The 17,030-nt window shown below is 39.4% G+C and overlaps 2 protein-coding genes across 2 annotated transcripts in view; one reads left to right on the top strand and one right to left on the bottom strand.

Annotated features, from left to right (window-relative positions):
• Positions 1–11,980, top strand: part of LOC107566619 (dolichyl-diphosphooligosaccharide--protein glycosyltransferase subunit STT3B-like) — a 24,665-nt gene extending 12,685 nt beyond the window's left edge. The window contains exons 2-15 of the mRNA XM_016252109.1: positions 5,413–5,521; positions 5,608–5,895; positions 5,972–6,037; positions 7,815–7,914; positions 8,253–8,351; positions 8,428–8,574; positions 8,658–8,706; positions 8,964–9,118; positions 9,199–9,410; positions 9,445–9,645; positions 9,724–9,897; positions 11,110–11,223; positions 11,311–11,541; positions 11,612–11,980. Of these exons, the coding sequence (XP_016107595.1) occupies positions 5,413–5,521; positions 5,608–5,895; positions 5,972–6,037; positions 7,815–7,914; positions 8,253–8,351; positions 8,428–8,574; positions 8,658–8,706; positions 8,964–9,118; positions 9,199–9,410; positions 9,445–9,645; positions 9,724–9,897; positions 11,110–11,223; positions 11,311–11,541; positions 11,612–11,707 (2,041 nt within the window). The 3' untranslated portion in view covers positions 11,708–11,980. The remainder of the gene's footprint in view (positions 1–5,412; positions 5,522–5,607; positions 5,896–5,971; positions 6,038–7,814; positions 7,915–8,252; positions 8,352–8,427; positions 8,575–8,657; positions 8,707–8,963; positions 9,119–9,198; positions 9,411–9,444; positions 9,646–9,723; positions 9,898–11,109; positions 11,224–11,310; positions 11,542–11,611) is intronic.
• Positions 11,981–16,328: 4,348 nt separating this feature from the next.
• The window catches only part of LOC107566618 (oxysterol-binding protein-related protein 10-like), a 36,731-nt gene continuing 36,029 nt past the window's right edge, over positions 16,329–17,030 (bottom strand). The window contains exons 16-17 of the mRNA XM_016252108.1: positions 16,695–16,848; positions 16,329–16,495 (exon numbers count right to left, since the gene is read on the bottom strand). Of these exons, the coding sequence (XP_016107594.1) occupies positions 16,451–16,495; positions 16,695–16,848 (199 nt within the window). The 3' untranslated portion in view covers positions 16,329–16,450. The remainder of the gene's footprint in view (positions 16,496–16,694; positions 16,849–17,030) is intronic.

Genomic DNA, 17,030 nt, shown 5'->3' with positions numbered 1-17,030 from the left:
CAGCTGAATAAACAGAAGTTTCAACTGCTTTCATTGATTCAACGTGACTAATAAACACACGACTACGGCAATATACGGTTTATCTGAGTTCTTATTATTATAATTTTCATTAAAATAAAGTATATTTATAATGCAATGCCTTTATCACTGCTTAAATAATATGAAATATGTTGCGTGCCTTATTCTGTGTAAGAAGCCACATCTTCTCACAGAAGGATTTATTTCAAACACTCGACTGACGTTATGAAGTGAGTTTGGAGTAAAAATATGTTATTAAATGTGGTATTTTCACATGCTTTCAGATGGAGCAGCATTTACTACACAGAGCCGTTGTTCACTGAGAAGCTATGCAAACAGCTGTCATTATCGCGAACGATTTCTTCGATTTCAGAATTGCGATTTGTGAAAAATCGCAAAACAATCAGATTTTTTTTTTGCGTAACTTGTCAGTGAACTATGGCTCTGTGTAGTAAATGCTGCTCCATCTGAAAGCACGTGATGATGATTTACTGCTGATTACAGAACCGGCTTTACTAACAAAATGCGCATGACAATCGCATTCGATTAATAGTGGATTACTCCGTAAATATACATCTTTGACATTTAATATTTTGGATTTGATCACTGCATACATGTTTGTCTTTATTCAGAAAATACAGTATATTGACAAAATCAAAAATTTGAAGTTTGTGAAATTTGGTTGATTTGACATGGAATGACCCTTTTGTATTTGATGTTGTTTTTATTTATTTATTTTTTTATATTGTACATATTGTTATGTTTATTATTGACATAACTGTTCAGATTGACAATTCGTATTAATAAATTAGTTATTTGCATAGACGACATTTTCTCTGTGTTTATTTGGTAGGAAAAACATGCCCCCATTAAGCAACAAAAATTATCCTCAGAATTTAATTCTAGGGGGAAAATATTGTCCTTTAATAAACCATAATAATTCCTGACATCGATGCAATGTGTAGTATGCAGTACACATTATGCCTTTCTCTTCAGTGCTCTGGCAGTGTAAGATCAGGTCATGTTTGACTGTAAAATGAATCAAACCTTGATGAATTGAATCTTTTTGGAGTCTTATAAGAGCTGAAGCATTTCCCTGTGAGATTTGAATGGTTTCTGACTGATCTCAGACCAGCTCTGTATCTCTGATCAGGATGAAACCGGTGCTGGTTTCTTCTGATCATGCCGTGAAGTGAACATAGTTCCCACTCCATCATTAATGAATCTCTCCACGTCAAACGAATCAGATTATTCTCTAACAGATGGTGGTTATCTTCAGCATGAAGCTCTAGTAATGCTCCACCTGCTTTATTTTCATGTAAATCCTCATGATACGTCTGTTCTGATCAGAGTCTGAATTCAAAAACTGTGATCAGGATGTTTCTGGCTGCTTCAATGCGTGACCGCTTTTTAATCATTTTAATGAATATAAAGCTCATTTAGTCACGGCAGGTTTGTGTTTGTTCTCATGGTGTTTGTTAATCTAGGACTGAATGATTAGAGTAGTTAAAGGAATAGTTCACTCAGAAAATGAGGAGACGTGTGATTACAGGGGTCTTTGTACATCTGAGACGCAGGAGATTCAGCCACGTCTGTGTTTGTTCTCTGTTCTGCTGTCGAGCACAGCTGAGATCTTTCACTGGTGTTTTATTGAGTTTTGAATGGATCAAACGTCCTGGAGTCGTTTGTGATAACCTCTTATTCTTAGAGTCACTTTAATGTCTTATTGATTCACACACACGAGATCACTTCAGTCTCTCATCTCTCTTTTTTTGTGGAGGTGGTTATCTATCTGTCTGTCTGTCTGTCTGTCTGTCGGTCAGTGGGTCTGTCGGTCGGTCGGTCGGTCTGTCTGTCTGTCTGTCTGTCTGTCGGTCTGCTGGTCGGTCGGTCTGTCGGTCGGTCTGTGGGTCTGTCTGTCTGTCTGTCTGTCTGTCGGTCTGTCGGTCGGTCGGTGGGTCTGTCGGTCTGTCGGTCGGTCGGTGGGTCTGTCTGTCTGTCTGTCTGTCTGTCGGTCTGCCGGTCGGTCGGTCGGTCTGTCTGTCTGTCTCTCTGTCGGTCGGTCTGTCGGTCGGTCGGTCGGTGGGTCTGTCTGTCTGTCTGTCTGTCTGTCTGTCTGTCTGTCTCTCTGTCGGTCTGTCGGTCGGTCGGTGGGTCTGTCGGTCTGTCGGTCTGTCTGTCTGTCTGTCTGTCGGTCTGCCGGTCGGTCTGTCGGTCGGTCAGTGGGTCTGTCTGTCTGTCTGTCTGTCTGTCTGTCGGTCGGTCTGTCGGTCGGTCGGTGGGTCTGTCTGTCTGTCTGTCTGTCTGTCTGTCTCTCTGTCGGTCTGTCGGTCGGTCGGTGGGTCTGTCTGTCGGTCTGTCGGTCGGTGGGTCTGTCTGTCTCTCTGTCTCTCTGTCGGTCTGTCGGTCTGCCGGTCTGCCTGCCTGCCGCGGTCGGTCGGTCGGTCAAACAATAGCTAAAAAAAAAAGTCAAATTAGTTAATTCAAAATCAAATCAGTAATCAGATGTCGTCAAATTAACTAACATGTAACATGTTTTTGTGTTGTTGAGTTATTGAAGTTTTTATTCATTGTAATTCTAGATTTAGAACTGCCCAGAAGGTAGAAATGGGTCACTCTGTGTGTGTGTGTGTGTGTGTGTTATCCATTGTTCCAAAAAAAGAACCTGTCGTCCATCACATTTATTTCACCTCCACCTGTCTTTCTCTCTGTCTGTCTGTCTGTCTCTCTTTCATTCTTCTCTTTGTTCATGGTGAATTCAGGCTCCTCTGTCTCTCTAAACTCTCTTCTTATTCTGTACTTTGTTAGTTTTTTGTCATTCTAGTGTGAATTTGCATGTGAAGTGAGAGGACTCATGCTGAGCTGGAAACATCTGTCTGAAAACCTTCATCCATCCAGTGTTGGAGACAACATGGCCAAATTTTTTCTGTTTTACTGTCATTGCATAACTCTTCCTCCTCCTCCGTCAGTCTCACGTGATTCAGTGTCACACTCAGATCTTGAGCTCCTTTTGATTTTGACTTTCACGTGTGAAAACACTCAATCTGAGTTCAGTAATCCTGTTGAGATCGTGATGAATAATGTTGTTATGAGCTGCTGATGTTCCTCATGTTCCTGGATCAGTTTGATTAGAGACGGCACAGAGATCAGTTCAGTATTTTTATTGTGGTTGTGGCTTGTAGTTTGTCCGTAATGGCATTTATTTCAGGTGATATTGAATATGTGGAATAAACCAGGGAAACGTGAACATTGTTGAGTTGAAATTTCAGTTTAATTATTAGGTTAAGCTGCAGTCCGTAACTTTTTTTGGTTAAAAATGAAGGTTTTCGCGGGAAATTCGAGCATGCTGCCGCATCATTACATCACATCTGTGAACATAAAGAAGTTGTCCCGGCTACTAGGCTATCGCATGTGAGGATCCTGCAGGTGGCGGATCGTTTATAGCCTTTATAGCCACAGCAGCCAGAATAATTAAATGTATCATTTTGATGGCGGATTGTAATCCATAAAGGATTATGTGTTTATGAAACACGTGTGAATGAAATTATATTCCAGTTATAAATGTGCTTCTGATTACTGATAGCCTGGGATTACACAAGATTTGTATTTTAAAGAAAACCAGTTCGAAGGGAGCATAATTTGCTTTTTGGGTTAAAAGAATTTCTTAATATGAAATTTGAGTGGTATGACAATTATAGATTATTAGACTGTACAGAAATTTAAATCTACTCACTTATACACACTATATTCAAATAGTCATGTAATGCTGATGTTGTTAACATTAACAATTTGAGAATAAAGTATAACAATAATAATAATTTGAACGGTTTGATGTGATATGAGTTAATCGATCTTTAGATTTAATCGCCATTGGTAGCGAGATTTATGGTAATGCTTTTTTACTCAGTTGGTCAAAACAAACGAAGCAGACTTGTTACTTACTTGTTCAGATGACAATATATGGTGAAAAATCTTATTTGGGTCATATATTCCAAGACGAAGGCTAGAATCTGTGATTCTGAAGTACAGTGAATATCCACACCGGTGCGGTGACTGACTGCCACACATACACACACATTTTATTACAGATCAGTTGTTTTTTTTAATATAAATTTGATTTTGATATCCAGACCAGTTGTGTTTGTAATCCATATCAGTTGGATTCTTAATTATAATAATTTGTGTTTTAAATCAGATCCGTTTGTTTTTAATTTAGATGAATTGTATTTTTAATAAGTTCAGTTCTTTTTTTTAAATCAGATCAGGTGTGTTTGTTATCAATATCAGTTTGATTTTTAATTCAGATTGTGTTCTTGTGTCGAGTCTCATTCTGACACCTTTGACTGTACAACAGAATCTGTCATAGACACAGAAAACTGGAGAAAACGGATTACTGAGGACTGATTGCCCTAAAATAATGTCTCTGTGTGTGTGTGTGTGTGTGTGTGTGTCATCTGTGATGGATTACCAGCACTGGTTTCACAACCTCTAGAGCAGAGAAATGGGTTCTCTGAGATCAGCTCACATACACACTCAGCCTGTCATCCGCTCAGACTGTCTGTTGTGTGTTTGAATGCATGTGTGTGTGTGTGTCTGTGTGTGTGAGGATGCTCAGTGGGAGTTTGGGAGTTTCTCTCATTGTGTCCAGAAGCTTTTGATGTGCTCATGTTGTGCTCACAGATGCTGGTCTGATCCAGACAGACGGATGCAGATGATGTTCATGTTCGCTCAGTATCTGAGGAAGTGCAGTGTCATTGTTTACAGCTCATGCCTTCAGAAGATGAGGAAGAGTCTGTCATAATTCATACCGTATGTTTGTTTATTTTTGTTATAAGCTTGTTATAAGCTATTTATTTATTTTTCATTCATTCATGCATGCAGTCGTCTGGAACCAAATTATTATTTTCATGTTCTTGCTTAACTTTCTGTGTTTTGACTGTCTTTATTTATTTATGTATTTATTTGTCATGAGTTCATTTGTTTATTTATTTATATTTTCATTAATCTAGAACTGAATTATTATCTTCATATACTTTCTTTACTTTCTGTCTTTGTTCATTAATTTATTTATTTGTCATGAGCTCATTTTATTTTATTAATTTTATTAATTTATTCATTCATTCATTTATATGTCATAAGCACATTGTTGTTTATTTGTTATGTCGTGAGCTTGTTTATAGCTTCATCATCAGAATGTAAAGTCTGTCATAATTCATAGCATATATGTGATGATGGACTGATTCCAGATCAGCTGTCAGACATTCTGAAAGAAGAGCAGAAACATCACACTGCACAAATAACGTTACATTCATGTTTGACATCAGCCAAACCTCTGCTCTGAGTCTCATTTGCATATGCAGCAGTCTGTGAATATTCATGTGTGTTTGTGAACAGGTTTAATTACAGATCCACCCATCATCTGACCACCAATGGTTTCTACGAGTTCCTCAACTGGTTTGATGAGAGAGCCTGGTATCCTCTGGGTCGAATCGTTGGAGGAACGGTGAGTCGAGATTCAGTTCATTCAACTCTTGATTTATCTGAGGAACTTCATGTGGAGCTCAGACCGGTTCCTGTGTGTTCCTGCAGGTCTATCCTGGTCTGATGGTGACTGCAGGTCTGATTCACTACATCTTGAACCTCGTCCATCTGACCGTCCACATCCGGGATGTCTGCGTGTTCCTGGCACCCGTCTTCAGTGCTCTGACGGCCGTCGCCACCTTCTTGCTGACGCGGGAGCTGTGGAGTCAGGGGGCGGGGCTTCTGTCCGCCTGCTTCATGGCCGTCGTGCCCGGATACATCTCACGCTCGGTGGCCGGATCCTTTGATAATGAGGCCGTCGCCATATTCGCCCTGCAGTTCACCTACTTCCTGTGGGTAAGAGGAAGCACTGGAGGAAGTTCGGTGTGGCTTTTTGAATTGAACTGGAAGTGAGTTTTCTGTGTTTGTTCAGGTGAAGTCGATCAAAACTGGATCAGTGTTCTGGACTGTGGGATGTTGCCTCTCTTATTTCTATATGGTGAGTGTGAAAAATGTACTGAATTCAGCCTGTGTCTACAGGGAAGAAGAAGTGCACTTGAGTGTACTGAATGTGCACTTGTACTCTACTTTCGGCTGGCAGCCATATCACCCTGTAGCCCACGACTGGTTACCCACTGAAGCTAAGCAGTGTTGAGCTGGTCAGTACCTGGATGGGAGACCTCCTGGGAAAACTAGGTTGCTGCTGGAAGAGGTGTTAGTGAGGCCAGCAGGGGGTGCTCACCCTGCAGTCTGTGTGGTATAGTGTCCCCTGTGTCACTATACTCTCAACAAGCACCGTCCTTCGGATGAGACGTTAAACCGAGGTCCTGACTCTCTGTGGTCATTAAAAATCCCAAATTTGCCCATTGGCCTCTGATCATCATGGCCTCCTAACAATCCCCATATCTGCTGATTGGCTTCATCACTCTGTCTCCTCTCCACCAGTAAGCTGGTGTGTGGTGGGTGTTCTGGCGCACTATGGCTGCCGTCGCATCATCCAGGTGGATGCTGCACACTGGTGGTGGATGAGGAGATACCCCCTGACAATTTAAAGCGTTTGAGTGCCTAGAAAAGCGCTATATAAATGTAATGAATTAATTAATTACATTTTATTTATTTTTTTAAATACTTGCATAAATGCTTGTTAATACATTGGGCAGTACACTTACCCATATTTCAAAGACAATAATTATGAAACTGCATATAAATATTTACTTAAATCCACTTAAGTGGGTTGGAAAAACACACGTGAGTTCAATTAATGGCATTTAAAGGGATAGTTCACCCAAAAATCATTAATTGTAAGTCATTAATTGTAGGTAATCAGTGGTCATTAATTACTCACCCTCATGTCGTCTTCGGAACACAAATTAAGATATTTTTGATGGAATCTGAGAGCTGTCTGACCCTGCATAGACAGCAACGCAACTGAAATGTTCCCAAGTCCAGAAACGTAGCAAGGAGATCTGTAAAATAATCCATGTGACATCAGGGGTTCAACCGTAATTTTACGAAGCTACAAGAATGTGTTTTGTGCGCGAAAGAAAAAAAAATTACGACTTTATTCAATAATTCGTCTCCTCCGCACGTCACGCCGGATCTGTTTCCTACGTTGTTGTGATTTGATCTGAACGGTAACAGCGCATCCGTGTGACGCAGCTGACACAGAACAGCATACGCTGTTTACATCCCGCGGATATTCTCCAAAATGGCGCTACAGGGTGATGCGGAGGAGACGAATGATTGAATAAAGTCGTTTTTTTTGTGTGAGTAAATAATGACAGAATTTTCATTTTTGGGTGAACTATCCCTTTAATATAAAAGTAAACTATAATACATTTTCATTTAATTGCAAATAACACGTAGTTAAGTGAAACCATTAAATTCATTTCCTACTCAAGTAAATTTTTAAGTGTACTATCTCCGTAATAAGTATGTTAAAGTGTACTTCTTTTTCTCAAGGGTATTGGAGACGTTTCCATCACGTTCGAGAGATCTGATCACAAACACTCTCAAACAACAGACTGAATCTCTTTGTTGTTCGTTCACAAATGTGTTCATCACATTCAGCCTGTTCTTCTTCTGAATTGTTAAAGCTGACTGATTCTGTGTTTCTGCTCACGGTCAAATCGAGTCAGACGATCACAGAGGGAAATTAATGTTTGTTATAATGATCCACATGAGTTTTTACCAAAGAGGGAAATTGACAGAGAAATTACTATTCAGACTAACAGTGTGCATGTGTGTGTGTGTGTGTGTGTGTGTGTGTGTTTGAGGTGTCGGCGTGGGGCGGTTACGTCTTCATCATTAATCTGATTCCTCTTCACGTGTTCGTTCTGCTGTTGATGCGCCGCTTCAGTAAGAGAGTTTACATCGGTGAGTCTCAGTCAAGATTCATAGCAGAAACCGCACTTTGATTCATTCCAGCGTTGATTCTGATTGGTCGTCTCTCTCTCTCTCTCTCTCCGTACAGCACGTTCTACATCATTGGTCTGATTCTGTCTATGCAGATTCCTTTTGTTGGGTTTCAGCCAATCAGAACCAGCGAACACATGGCAGCGGCTGGTGAGTCTCTCCTCATTGGCTACTGAGTCACAAACACACAAACGTTGATTCAGTGTGTGTGTGTGTGTGTGTGCAGGTGTGTTCATGCTGCGCACTTTGATTCATTCCAGCGTTGATTCTGATTGGTCGTCTCTCTCTCTCTCTCTCAGCGTACAGCACGTTCTACATCATTGGTCTGATTCTGTCTATGCAGATTCCTTTTGTTGGGTTTCAGCCAATCAGAACCAGCGAACACATGGCAGCGGCTGGTGAGTCTCTCCTCATTGGCTACTGAGTCACAAACACACAAACGTTGATTCAGTGTGTGTGTGTGTGTGTGTGCAGGTGTGTTCATGCTCGTGCAGCTCTACTCTTTCCTGCAGTTCCTGCAAGACAGACTGACGCGGCAGGACAAACAGACTCTGTTTTCTGTCTGCGTTTGTGTCGCTGCGCTGCTGCTGTTTGTGTGTGTCGTGTACCTCAGCTGCATCGGTCAGTTTACCGTGGTACATGATCATGTGACATATATGATAACATGAGCGTCTGCTGATGATCGTGTGTGTTTGTGTGTTCAGGTTGGATCGCTCCGTGGAGCGGACGCTTTTATTCACTCTGGGACACGGGGTGAAAATACACTGACAATTACATCATTTACAATCAAACACTCGCGTTTAGCAACATGCTAAACTCCACTCAGAACACCCTAGCAACTGCATAGCAACATGATAAAAACACTCTGAAACCTGTGTGCTGCACAGCAACTCTTTTTGGCCATTTTTTACAGGCAAACAACACAAAAATGTCACTTTTACTCAGAGTTTGTGTTCATTTCAGGAAATATTTTCATGCCGTATGTTTAATGTCTGATATTTTTTGTGCAGCTATGCTAAGATTCATATTCCGATCATCGCGTCCGTATCAGAGCATCAGCCGACCACCTGGGTTTCCTTCTTCTTTGATCTTCACATCCTGGTCTGCACCTTCCCAGCAGGCCTGTGGTTCTGCATCAGAAACATCAACGCCGAGCGCGTGTTCGGTACGTGCCGTGCTGTGAGTGCTTTCCTTCAGGTCCAGTGCTGCGTGTCTCAGGTGTGTGTGTCTCTGTTTGTCCTGCAGTGGTTCTGTATGGCATCAGCGCGGTGTATTTCGCCGGTGTGATGGTGCGGCTGATGCTGACTCTGACGCCTGTGGTGTGCGTTCTGTCGGCCGTGTGTTTCTCCAGTGTGTTTGAACGCTATCTGAGCGACGAGCTCAAGCAGGACGATCCTCCGGCTGAAGACGCCGTTGACGAGGATGACAGGAGGAACTCTGGGAGTCTCTATGATAAGGTGCGACAAGAGCAACATATGAACACACACACAGTGGCTCATCCGTCCTCCTGTGTGTTTCAGCTCGCGCCGCATCCTGGATGATTTCAGAGAGGCGTACTATTGGTTGCGGCTCAACACCGACCAACACGCGCGCGTTATGAGCTGGTGGGATTATGGGTATCAGATTGCAGGCATGGCCAACAGAACCACGCTAGTGGACAACAACACCTGGAACAACAGCCACATCGCACTGGTGAGACGCGCGCCAACCACTGGAAGAGATGCTCGACTGCAGGAAGTCTGACTGCCTCTCTCTGATTGGCTCTCTCAGGTGGGCAAAGCCATGGCGTCCAATGAGAGTGTGGCGTATGACATCATGAGGCTGCTGGACGTGGACTATGTGCTGATCATCTTCGGAGGGGTGATCGGATACTCGGGCGACGACATCAACAAGTTCCTGTGGATGGTGAGGATCGCCGAGGGAGAACATCCCAGAGACGTGCGGGTGAGTCATCATACCATATTAATTAACTAACAGTAAACTATAACTAACTAAAACTACAGCTATTGCAAATCGTATTCATGAACTGAAATTAAAGCTTTAAAAAAATATACATATTAGATGAAAAACCTAAATGAAAATCAGGAATGTTGCCTTTGCAACTAACTGAAATAAGTTTAACATACCATATTAATTAACTAACAGTAAACTATAACTAACTAAAACTACAGCTATTGCAAATCGTATTCATTAACTGAAATTAAAAAAGCTTAAAAAAAATATACATATTAGATGAAAAACCTAAATGAAAATCAGGAATGTTGCCTTTGCAACTAACTGAAATAAGTTTAAGATGAAGTACTAAAATCACTAAAACTTAAACTGAAATAAATTAAAACTATATAGAAATATTTAAAAAGTTGAAAAGCAAATAAAATACTAAAACTGTTACAAATCTTGTTCATTAATTGAAATAAAGCTAAAATAAGATATTAATAATAGATAAAAAAAAATCTTCGCAAGCTAAATAGAAATATTAAAAACAAACAACGTAGATCTGCTACGCTGCTGCTGCGGCAGAGCAAGTACCGAGACTTGCTACTGCCAATACATCCACAACATGCTGCTGTGAGCATGTAAGAAATACTGCTGCTGCACATATAACACGTATGAATAACCCCCATATAGCATACATGAATCACCTCGTAGCAGATCTATACAGGGGGAGCTGGGGAAGGTGGAGGGTTTCTGAAGCAAGCTGCAACTGCTACGGCAAGCACTAATCATATATTTGAATGTTGAGCAGCGAGCTCATTGGCTACCGATACAGGAGAGAACCAATCAGCTGTGCCATGTGATAATGATGTCATTAGGTCAGATTGAGTTAGACCTATCGGACTGCGCCATCTAGAGTTTCATGCCAGAACTCTGTATTTAAACAAAATTACTAATACTAAAACTGAAATAAAAATAAATTAAATAGAAATATTAAAAAAAACGAATAAAATGACAAAAGCACATAATACATTTACTAAAACTAAGATAAAAAAACAATAAAATTAAAATAAAAACCTAAAATATAATTCAAAATATGAAATAAATACTATAATAGTATATAAATAGTAACAAAATATCACTGCCACCCCATACAGGCTGAAAATGAAGAACACTTTCTTGAACAGTTGTTGTTGAGGTGTGTTTGTGTTGTGTGGTCAGGAGAGCGATTTCTTCACGCCGCTGGGAGAGTTCAGGGTGGATAAAGCCGCGTCTCCAGCGCTGCTCAACTCGCTGATGTATAAGATGTCCTACCATCGCTTTGGAGAAATGCAGGTGATTCTGGTCACATGATCTCATCCTGAACCGTGTTTGGCACTCATGTGACCGTTTCGTGTGTCAAATGTGTTCGTCTCTGTTCAGCTGGACTTCAGAACTCCTCCAGGATTCGACCGAACGCGAAACGCCGAGATCGGAAACAAGGACGTGAGGCTGAGGCACCTGGAGGAAGCGTTTACCTCCGAGCACTGGCTCGTCCGGATCTATAAAGTCAAAGATCTGGACAACCGGCAGCCGCTGGAGCGCAAACCTCGAGTCACCAGCGGCGATCACAATCACACACACAAACACACACACTATCACTCCTCCAGGAAGGTACATATTTATGTCTCATCACGATGGTTTTCTTGACTTGATATTGTTTTAACGTTGTTGATCTGTGCAGGGCACCAGGAGGAAACGAGGATTCATTAAAAACAAACTTGTTCTGAAGAAAGGCAGAAGATTGAACCGGAAACTGAAGCGAACTGGACTAGACTGAACAGAACCGGATCAGTGAAGATGAAGACTGACTGTTTGATTTCAGCTGGTGCCCTGATGCTCTAACGCTGGTTATTATCTTTATATCACTGCTTCATCCTTGAATATGTGTTATGTGATATGACTGAGAATGACAGAGTGAAGTCTAACAACAACTTTTTAGACATTTAAGATTAAATCTGAAGGAGGATGAAGATATTAAACCAAAGAGCTCATGTTCTCCTCATATGAAACAGTTACACAAAAATATTGGGGCCTAAAATTTAAGACTTAAGATTTATGTATTTGCTATTATGTAATTGCATATAAAATAGAGTACACAGTTTAAACAAAAACAAATCAAATTAATGTGATTCATATTTGTCAGTCATACATAAATGAAACAGGTCAGATTTCTGCACTCAAAAATCATGGCTTACTGTATTATTGCCTATTTGCATCTATTGATTTTATGTAAATAATCATATTTTCAAAGTGCGTGGTGAAAACAATTCCATTTATTTAAAAAAAGTATGAACATAAAATATGACTAGCTGTGGGACAAGCAATATTCAGTTAGTTGAAATGACAAACAAATCAGATTGATTGATGATAATCATATAAACCTGGCATTGTGTACTGTATATAAAAGACATTCGGTTTATTAGTACAATTACAGAAATCTTGACCCGTTTCATTTATTATTATGACTGACGAATATAAGTTTATTTGGTTTTGTTAAAACGGTGTAATCCAAATAAATGGAAATTTTATATGCAACCAAATACTGATATTTTATAGTTCGTTTTTTCAATGTTTCTTTGTTTTGTTTTAGTATGCAATGAATCGATGCAGTAATTATCAGGACTTTTGGACTTTTCCCTGTAACTGTGAATGGATTTTCTTTTTGTGAATGTTTTACGTGTCATGTATAGCTCAGATTTTATAGTACAGTTTTGTATGCAAACATACAGTGGGTACGGAAAGTATTCAGACCCCCTTAAATTTTTCACTCTTCGCTGAACAGGATTTTTTTCATGTGCATATCCTCTTGTAAAACGTCATTTTCCTGTTCTGATATGTTTTTTTTTTTGCACAATAAATAAAGACCTTTACAAAAACAGTCCATTATGCTGCTTGATATTGCAAACGTTTAGTTCTTATGTCATTTTAATTCGTTATCATAATCATAAACACTGGTTTGTTTTAGCATTTAACGCACTTTCTTATGTTTGTAATTCCCAAATGAATCGGAAGTCTCGCACATTCAACAGCGGAGCCTTTATTGACGCATTGATCGAGACCTCACTGTAAATCACTGTTTACTCTGAGAAAAACAAGGCCTGTGCGTGGCCTTTTTATTTCAGCACCTTTATGAAGAGTTTACAGTAGGCCTATTTTGATTTTGCAGTGTGTGACATGTTGCACTCTGCAGAAAACATGCGTCCCTTACAGTATGTTCGCTGTAAGGCTTTAAAGGGGTCATCGGATGCCCACTTTCTACAAGTTGTTATGATTCTTTAGGGTCTTAATGAAAAGTCTGTAACATACTGTAGTTTGGTTAAAATTTCTCAATGGTAGTGTAAAAAACACCTTTTTTACCCTGTCAAAAACAGCTCTTTTCAGATCAAGCCGTTTTGTAGCATTTTCCTTTAAATGTTAATGAGCTCTGCTGACCCCGCCCCTCTCTTCCGAGCCGCTCTCTGAGGGACTGTTTACTTTAGCCGCATTCATCGTGAAACTTGCTAATCAGCACATTATTAGGAAAGGCGATTTGCAAAGATTCATTACAAAACATTACACTCACTTCTTCTGTAGGTGAAGCTGAATCAAGAATGATTCGCGCGAACATAAACGCATTTATGTAGATCGGGGGCACATTCTCTTCAGAAACAAAGGTAATCCACTGCGTCTTCAGCAGCTCAGATGTCGGGAGTAAATGACGACTGCTATGTTCATTATTACATCCAACAACAGAACACCTCAGTCGCTTAGGAGTCATTCTCGTCTACATCTGCTCCAGCGGGGAAACAATGGCGGACTGATGACAGTCACTCAGGGCGGAGCTAAGGTAAGACACCAGTCCAGTCTGTGCTCAAACGCTACTGTCAATCAAACTATCGTGGGAGGGGCCTGTTTTTGTGACGTCACACAGACAGGCATCTGAGATCGGCTCGATTTGAGAAAGGGGAAAAGATTCTAGATTAAAAAAAAACACTGCGTGGATTTTTATCATTATAGAGTGGTTGTGTACACACACTGCCAACACATTTCAGTTCAAACTACATTTAAAAGTGTATGTAGCATCCTATGACCCTTTAAAATACTTTTTAAAGCTTCCATAAATACTGTATTCTGGATATATGATTTCCGAAATTTAACACAAAAATATAGACTAAAATGTAGCCTAATTGCGAATTAATAATATATAATAATAAATGCAATTTTGCAAGATATAAACTCACAATTATGAGAAGAATAGTATGGAAGCCCTGAACCACAACCAAAAAAAAAAAAAGTTTTTGAAAACCGTTTCTGAAGTTTTTTGAAGAGAAAAGCTTTTGAAGAGAAAAAGTTTGAATGCGAGGACGTTTCTGGATGTGAGAAAAGTTTTTAGAGAGAAAAAGTTTTTGATGAGAGAAACATTTTTTTTAAATGGGAAAAATTAGGACTTTGAGGAAGGGTGTAAGACACAATTTTAGACCATTTTTTTCCACATTGATTTTTTAATTCACGTTGCGGTTCAGGGCTTCCAAATCGCAATTAGGCTATCTTTTATTTATTTATTTTAATCCATGGCGGATATAAGCTTCCTTGTGTATCATATCCACCTTATTTTGCAACAAGGCAATAAGCTATTTTTCACAGGTCTGAGCGAAGGCCTCGATTAAAAGTGCATCAGGGGAACAGAACGATTATTTATCCTAACTATAAAAATAAGAAACCGATTTTATTTTAGGATCAAGATTTATTTCAAATAGATAATTGTAAACTATTTCTACATTGTGATTGCATTTGATGTATGACATTTAAGTTAATATGATTTAAATAAAATATTATATTACATTTGGTTTTTGTACTGGAATAAAAATACTATATTACAGTAATAAGAATTTAAGTGGGAAATATGTCATTTAAATAATGTCACAATGCAAAAAACTTATATAATGTGTTATTATATGATATAATTAAAATATATAATTTAATTTAAAATGTATTGTCTTATATGTGTGTGTGTGTGTGGGGGGGATTTTTTATTTGGGGGGGGGGGGGGGGGCGTGAAATATGAGCTGAAATATTGACCGTTTAAAACTTGTATCTGAATGTCTTGTTCACATTATTAAATGCACGTTGGATGTAAATCCATGACTCTCTTACTCTGTTAACAAATCATCTAATGGCAGATGACTTAAACAGGCCTACTGTGTACATGTGCATATCCACAAAGGCTTGGTTAGATAATCGTGAAAAATAAAGTATAATTTATACAGTGTATAAAAGGTCTATTCTGTTTTCATATATATATATACACATTGTTTTCTGTACAGTCTATAGCAGTGTTTCCCAACCTTGTTTTAGTCGCGGCACCCTTTGGAAATTTTAACAAACTTGTGGCACCCTACAAAATTAATTTTGTCACAATATTTGAATTTCTAACTTCGATGAGATAATTTGAAAAGTATAGATATTCGGTACAACAGGGAAGAACGGCAGAATATAAAAATACAGATATTTTTAATATTATTAAAAATGTTTGTCCATCAATGGTGGCAATCAGTAGGCTAATTTCTAATGAAGAGACCAATTTATATGACAGATTTTAATGTAGGCTTTTATACACATGTAAACATGATTTGATTACCATTATAACTAGCTATCTCACAAATTTTTGCTCACTCAAGTGTTTTTTTTTATTTTACAGCGGGGTAATTTTGGTGCAGTAGCACGAGATAGCTTGATTTCAAACTTTGAATGGAATAAAAAATGACAAGTAAGCAGTCAGTAATAAAATAAGCACAAATAAAGAAATTAATAATGATAGCACAAATAAAAAATAACGACAGGCCTTCGAATTAAATAAATTGCTTTTTAGATTTTCAGGTAGGTCTAACGGTAGGGTTAAGATATTTCACTTTTAAAAAAAATGTTTTTACCAATTATCCAAATAATGTTTAGTCCTAGAAAGCTATTATTATCAGAACACGTGAGCATAACATGCAGTTAGCAGATCAATGAATGAGAGGGCAGCGTTACCAGAGTTGCCCATTAACCACACCTTGTTACAGCACAGTAGGGCTATTGCAGACAGAAACCATACTGTACTACATCGATGTTTCCTGTCGGCTCAATTTTTGAGTAGACTTTGCTGTTCCGATGAGCATGAACGGTATACGAGTGGAGCGACTGAGCGGCGCGCACACGCACAGAGCGGGATAATACGCAGAGCGTCACACCACGTGAAAGTGAAACCTGAGAGGAGAACTAATTTTCGGCAGCCGAAATTTCGGTGCATCTCTAATTATTGGCGACATCAGAAATGGATATTATATAATAGATGCTTTTTTGAACATTTAAGCAATTTAAAAATATTAAAAAATTATTATTTTTTTACACGGCACCCCTGCTCTCGACAGACGGCACCCCGGTTGGGAAACACTGGTCTATAGTGTGATGCATAATAATGCAACATTATTCTCCTGGCTTTGATTTTTGCTGTTTGTTTTCAGTCCCTGTGTTCATCTCATCGGAGTTGGTCTTCCTTTCTTCAGTGTGTTCTCCATAAGGGGTTTCTGTAGACCCATCCGTCACCCTGCACACAGACAAAACAGCTTTATCAGCTTCACACCACGGAAACTGTTCAAATGGTTTCATCTTAGCTGCAGAAGAGAGACTGATTTCAAGCATGGTTCATTTCCCCCCCAAAGTTCTCTAATGTATTTACTTCAGATCTGTAGTTTGACCCGGTTGAGTCTGTACTGTAACTGCAGATGTTTCAGTCATGAACGCACCTCTTTGTTGAAGTATTTGGGTTTCCAGGGCATGTTGTTGGCGGCTCTCTGTCTCTCGTCTGATCGCTGGTCTTCCTCTAACACATGCTTGTGTTCAGTGGCCAGATCAACATTCCCTTCCTTCAGCGCCGCAGTCATATGCTGCCAGAGACGCCTGAGATCAACAGCACGGAATATCACAACTATATAAACGACCACATAAATAAAAAAAAATAAATAAATTAAAAAAAAAATAAATATATATATATATATATATACAGTGGGTACGGAAAGTATTCAGACCCCCTTAAATTTTTCACTCTTTGTTATATTGCAGCCATTTAATCATTTAATCAT

The sequence above is a fragment of the Sinocyclocheilus grahami genome, unplaced genomic scaffold, assembly GCF_001515645.1.
Source record: "Sinocyclocheilus grahami isolate Dianchi unplaced genomic scaffold, SAMN03320097.WGS_v1.1 scaffold1088.1, whole genome shotgun sequence".
Taxonomy (NCBI): domain Eukaryota; kingdom Metazoa; phylum Chordata; class Actinopteri; order Cypriniformes; family Cyprinidae; genus Sinocyclocheilus; species Sinocyclocheilus grahami.
This window is presented reverse-complemented; position numbering and strand designations above follow the sequence as displayed.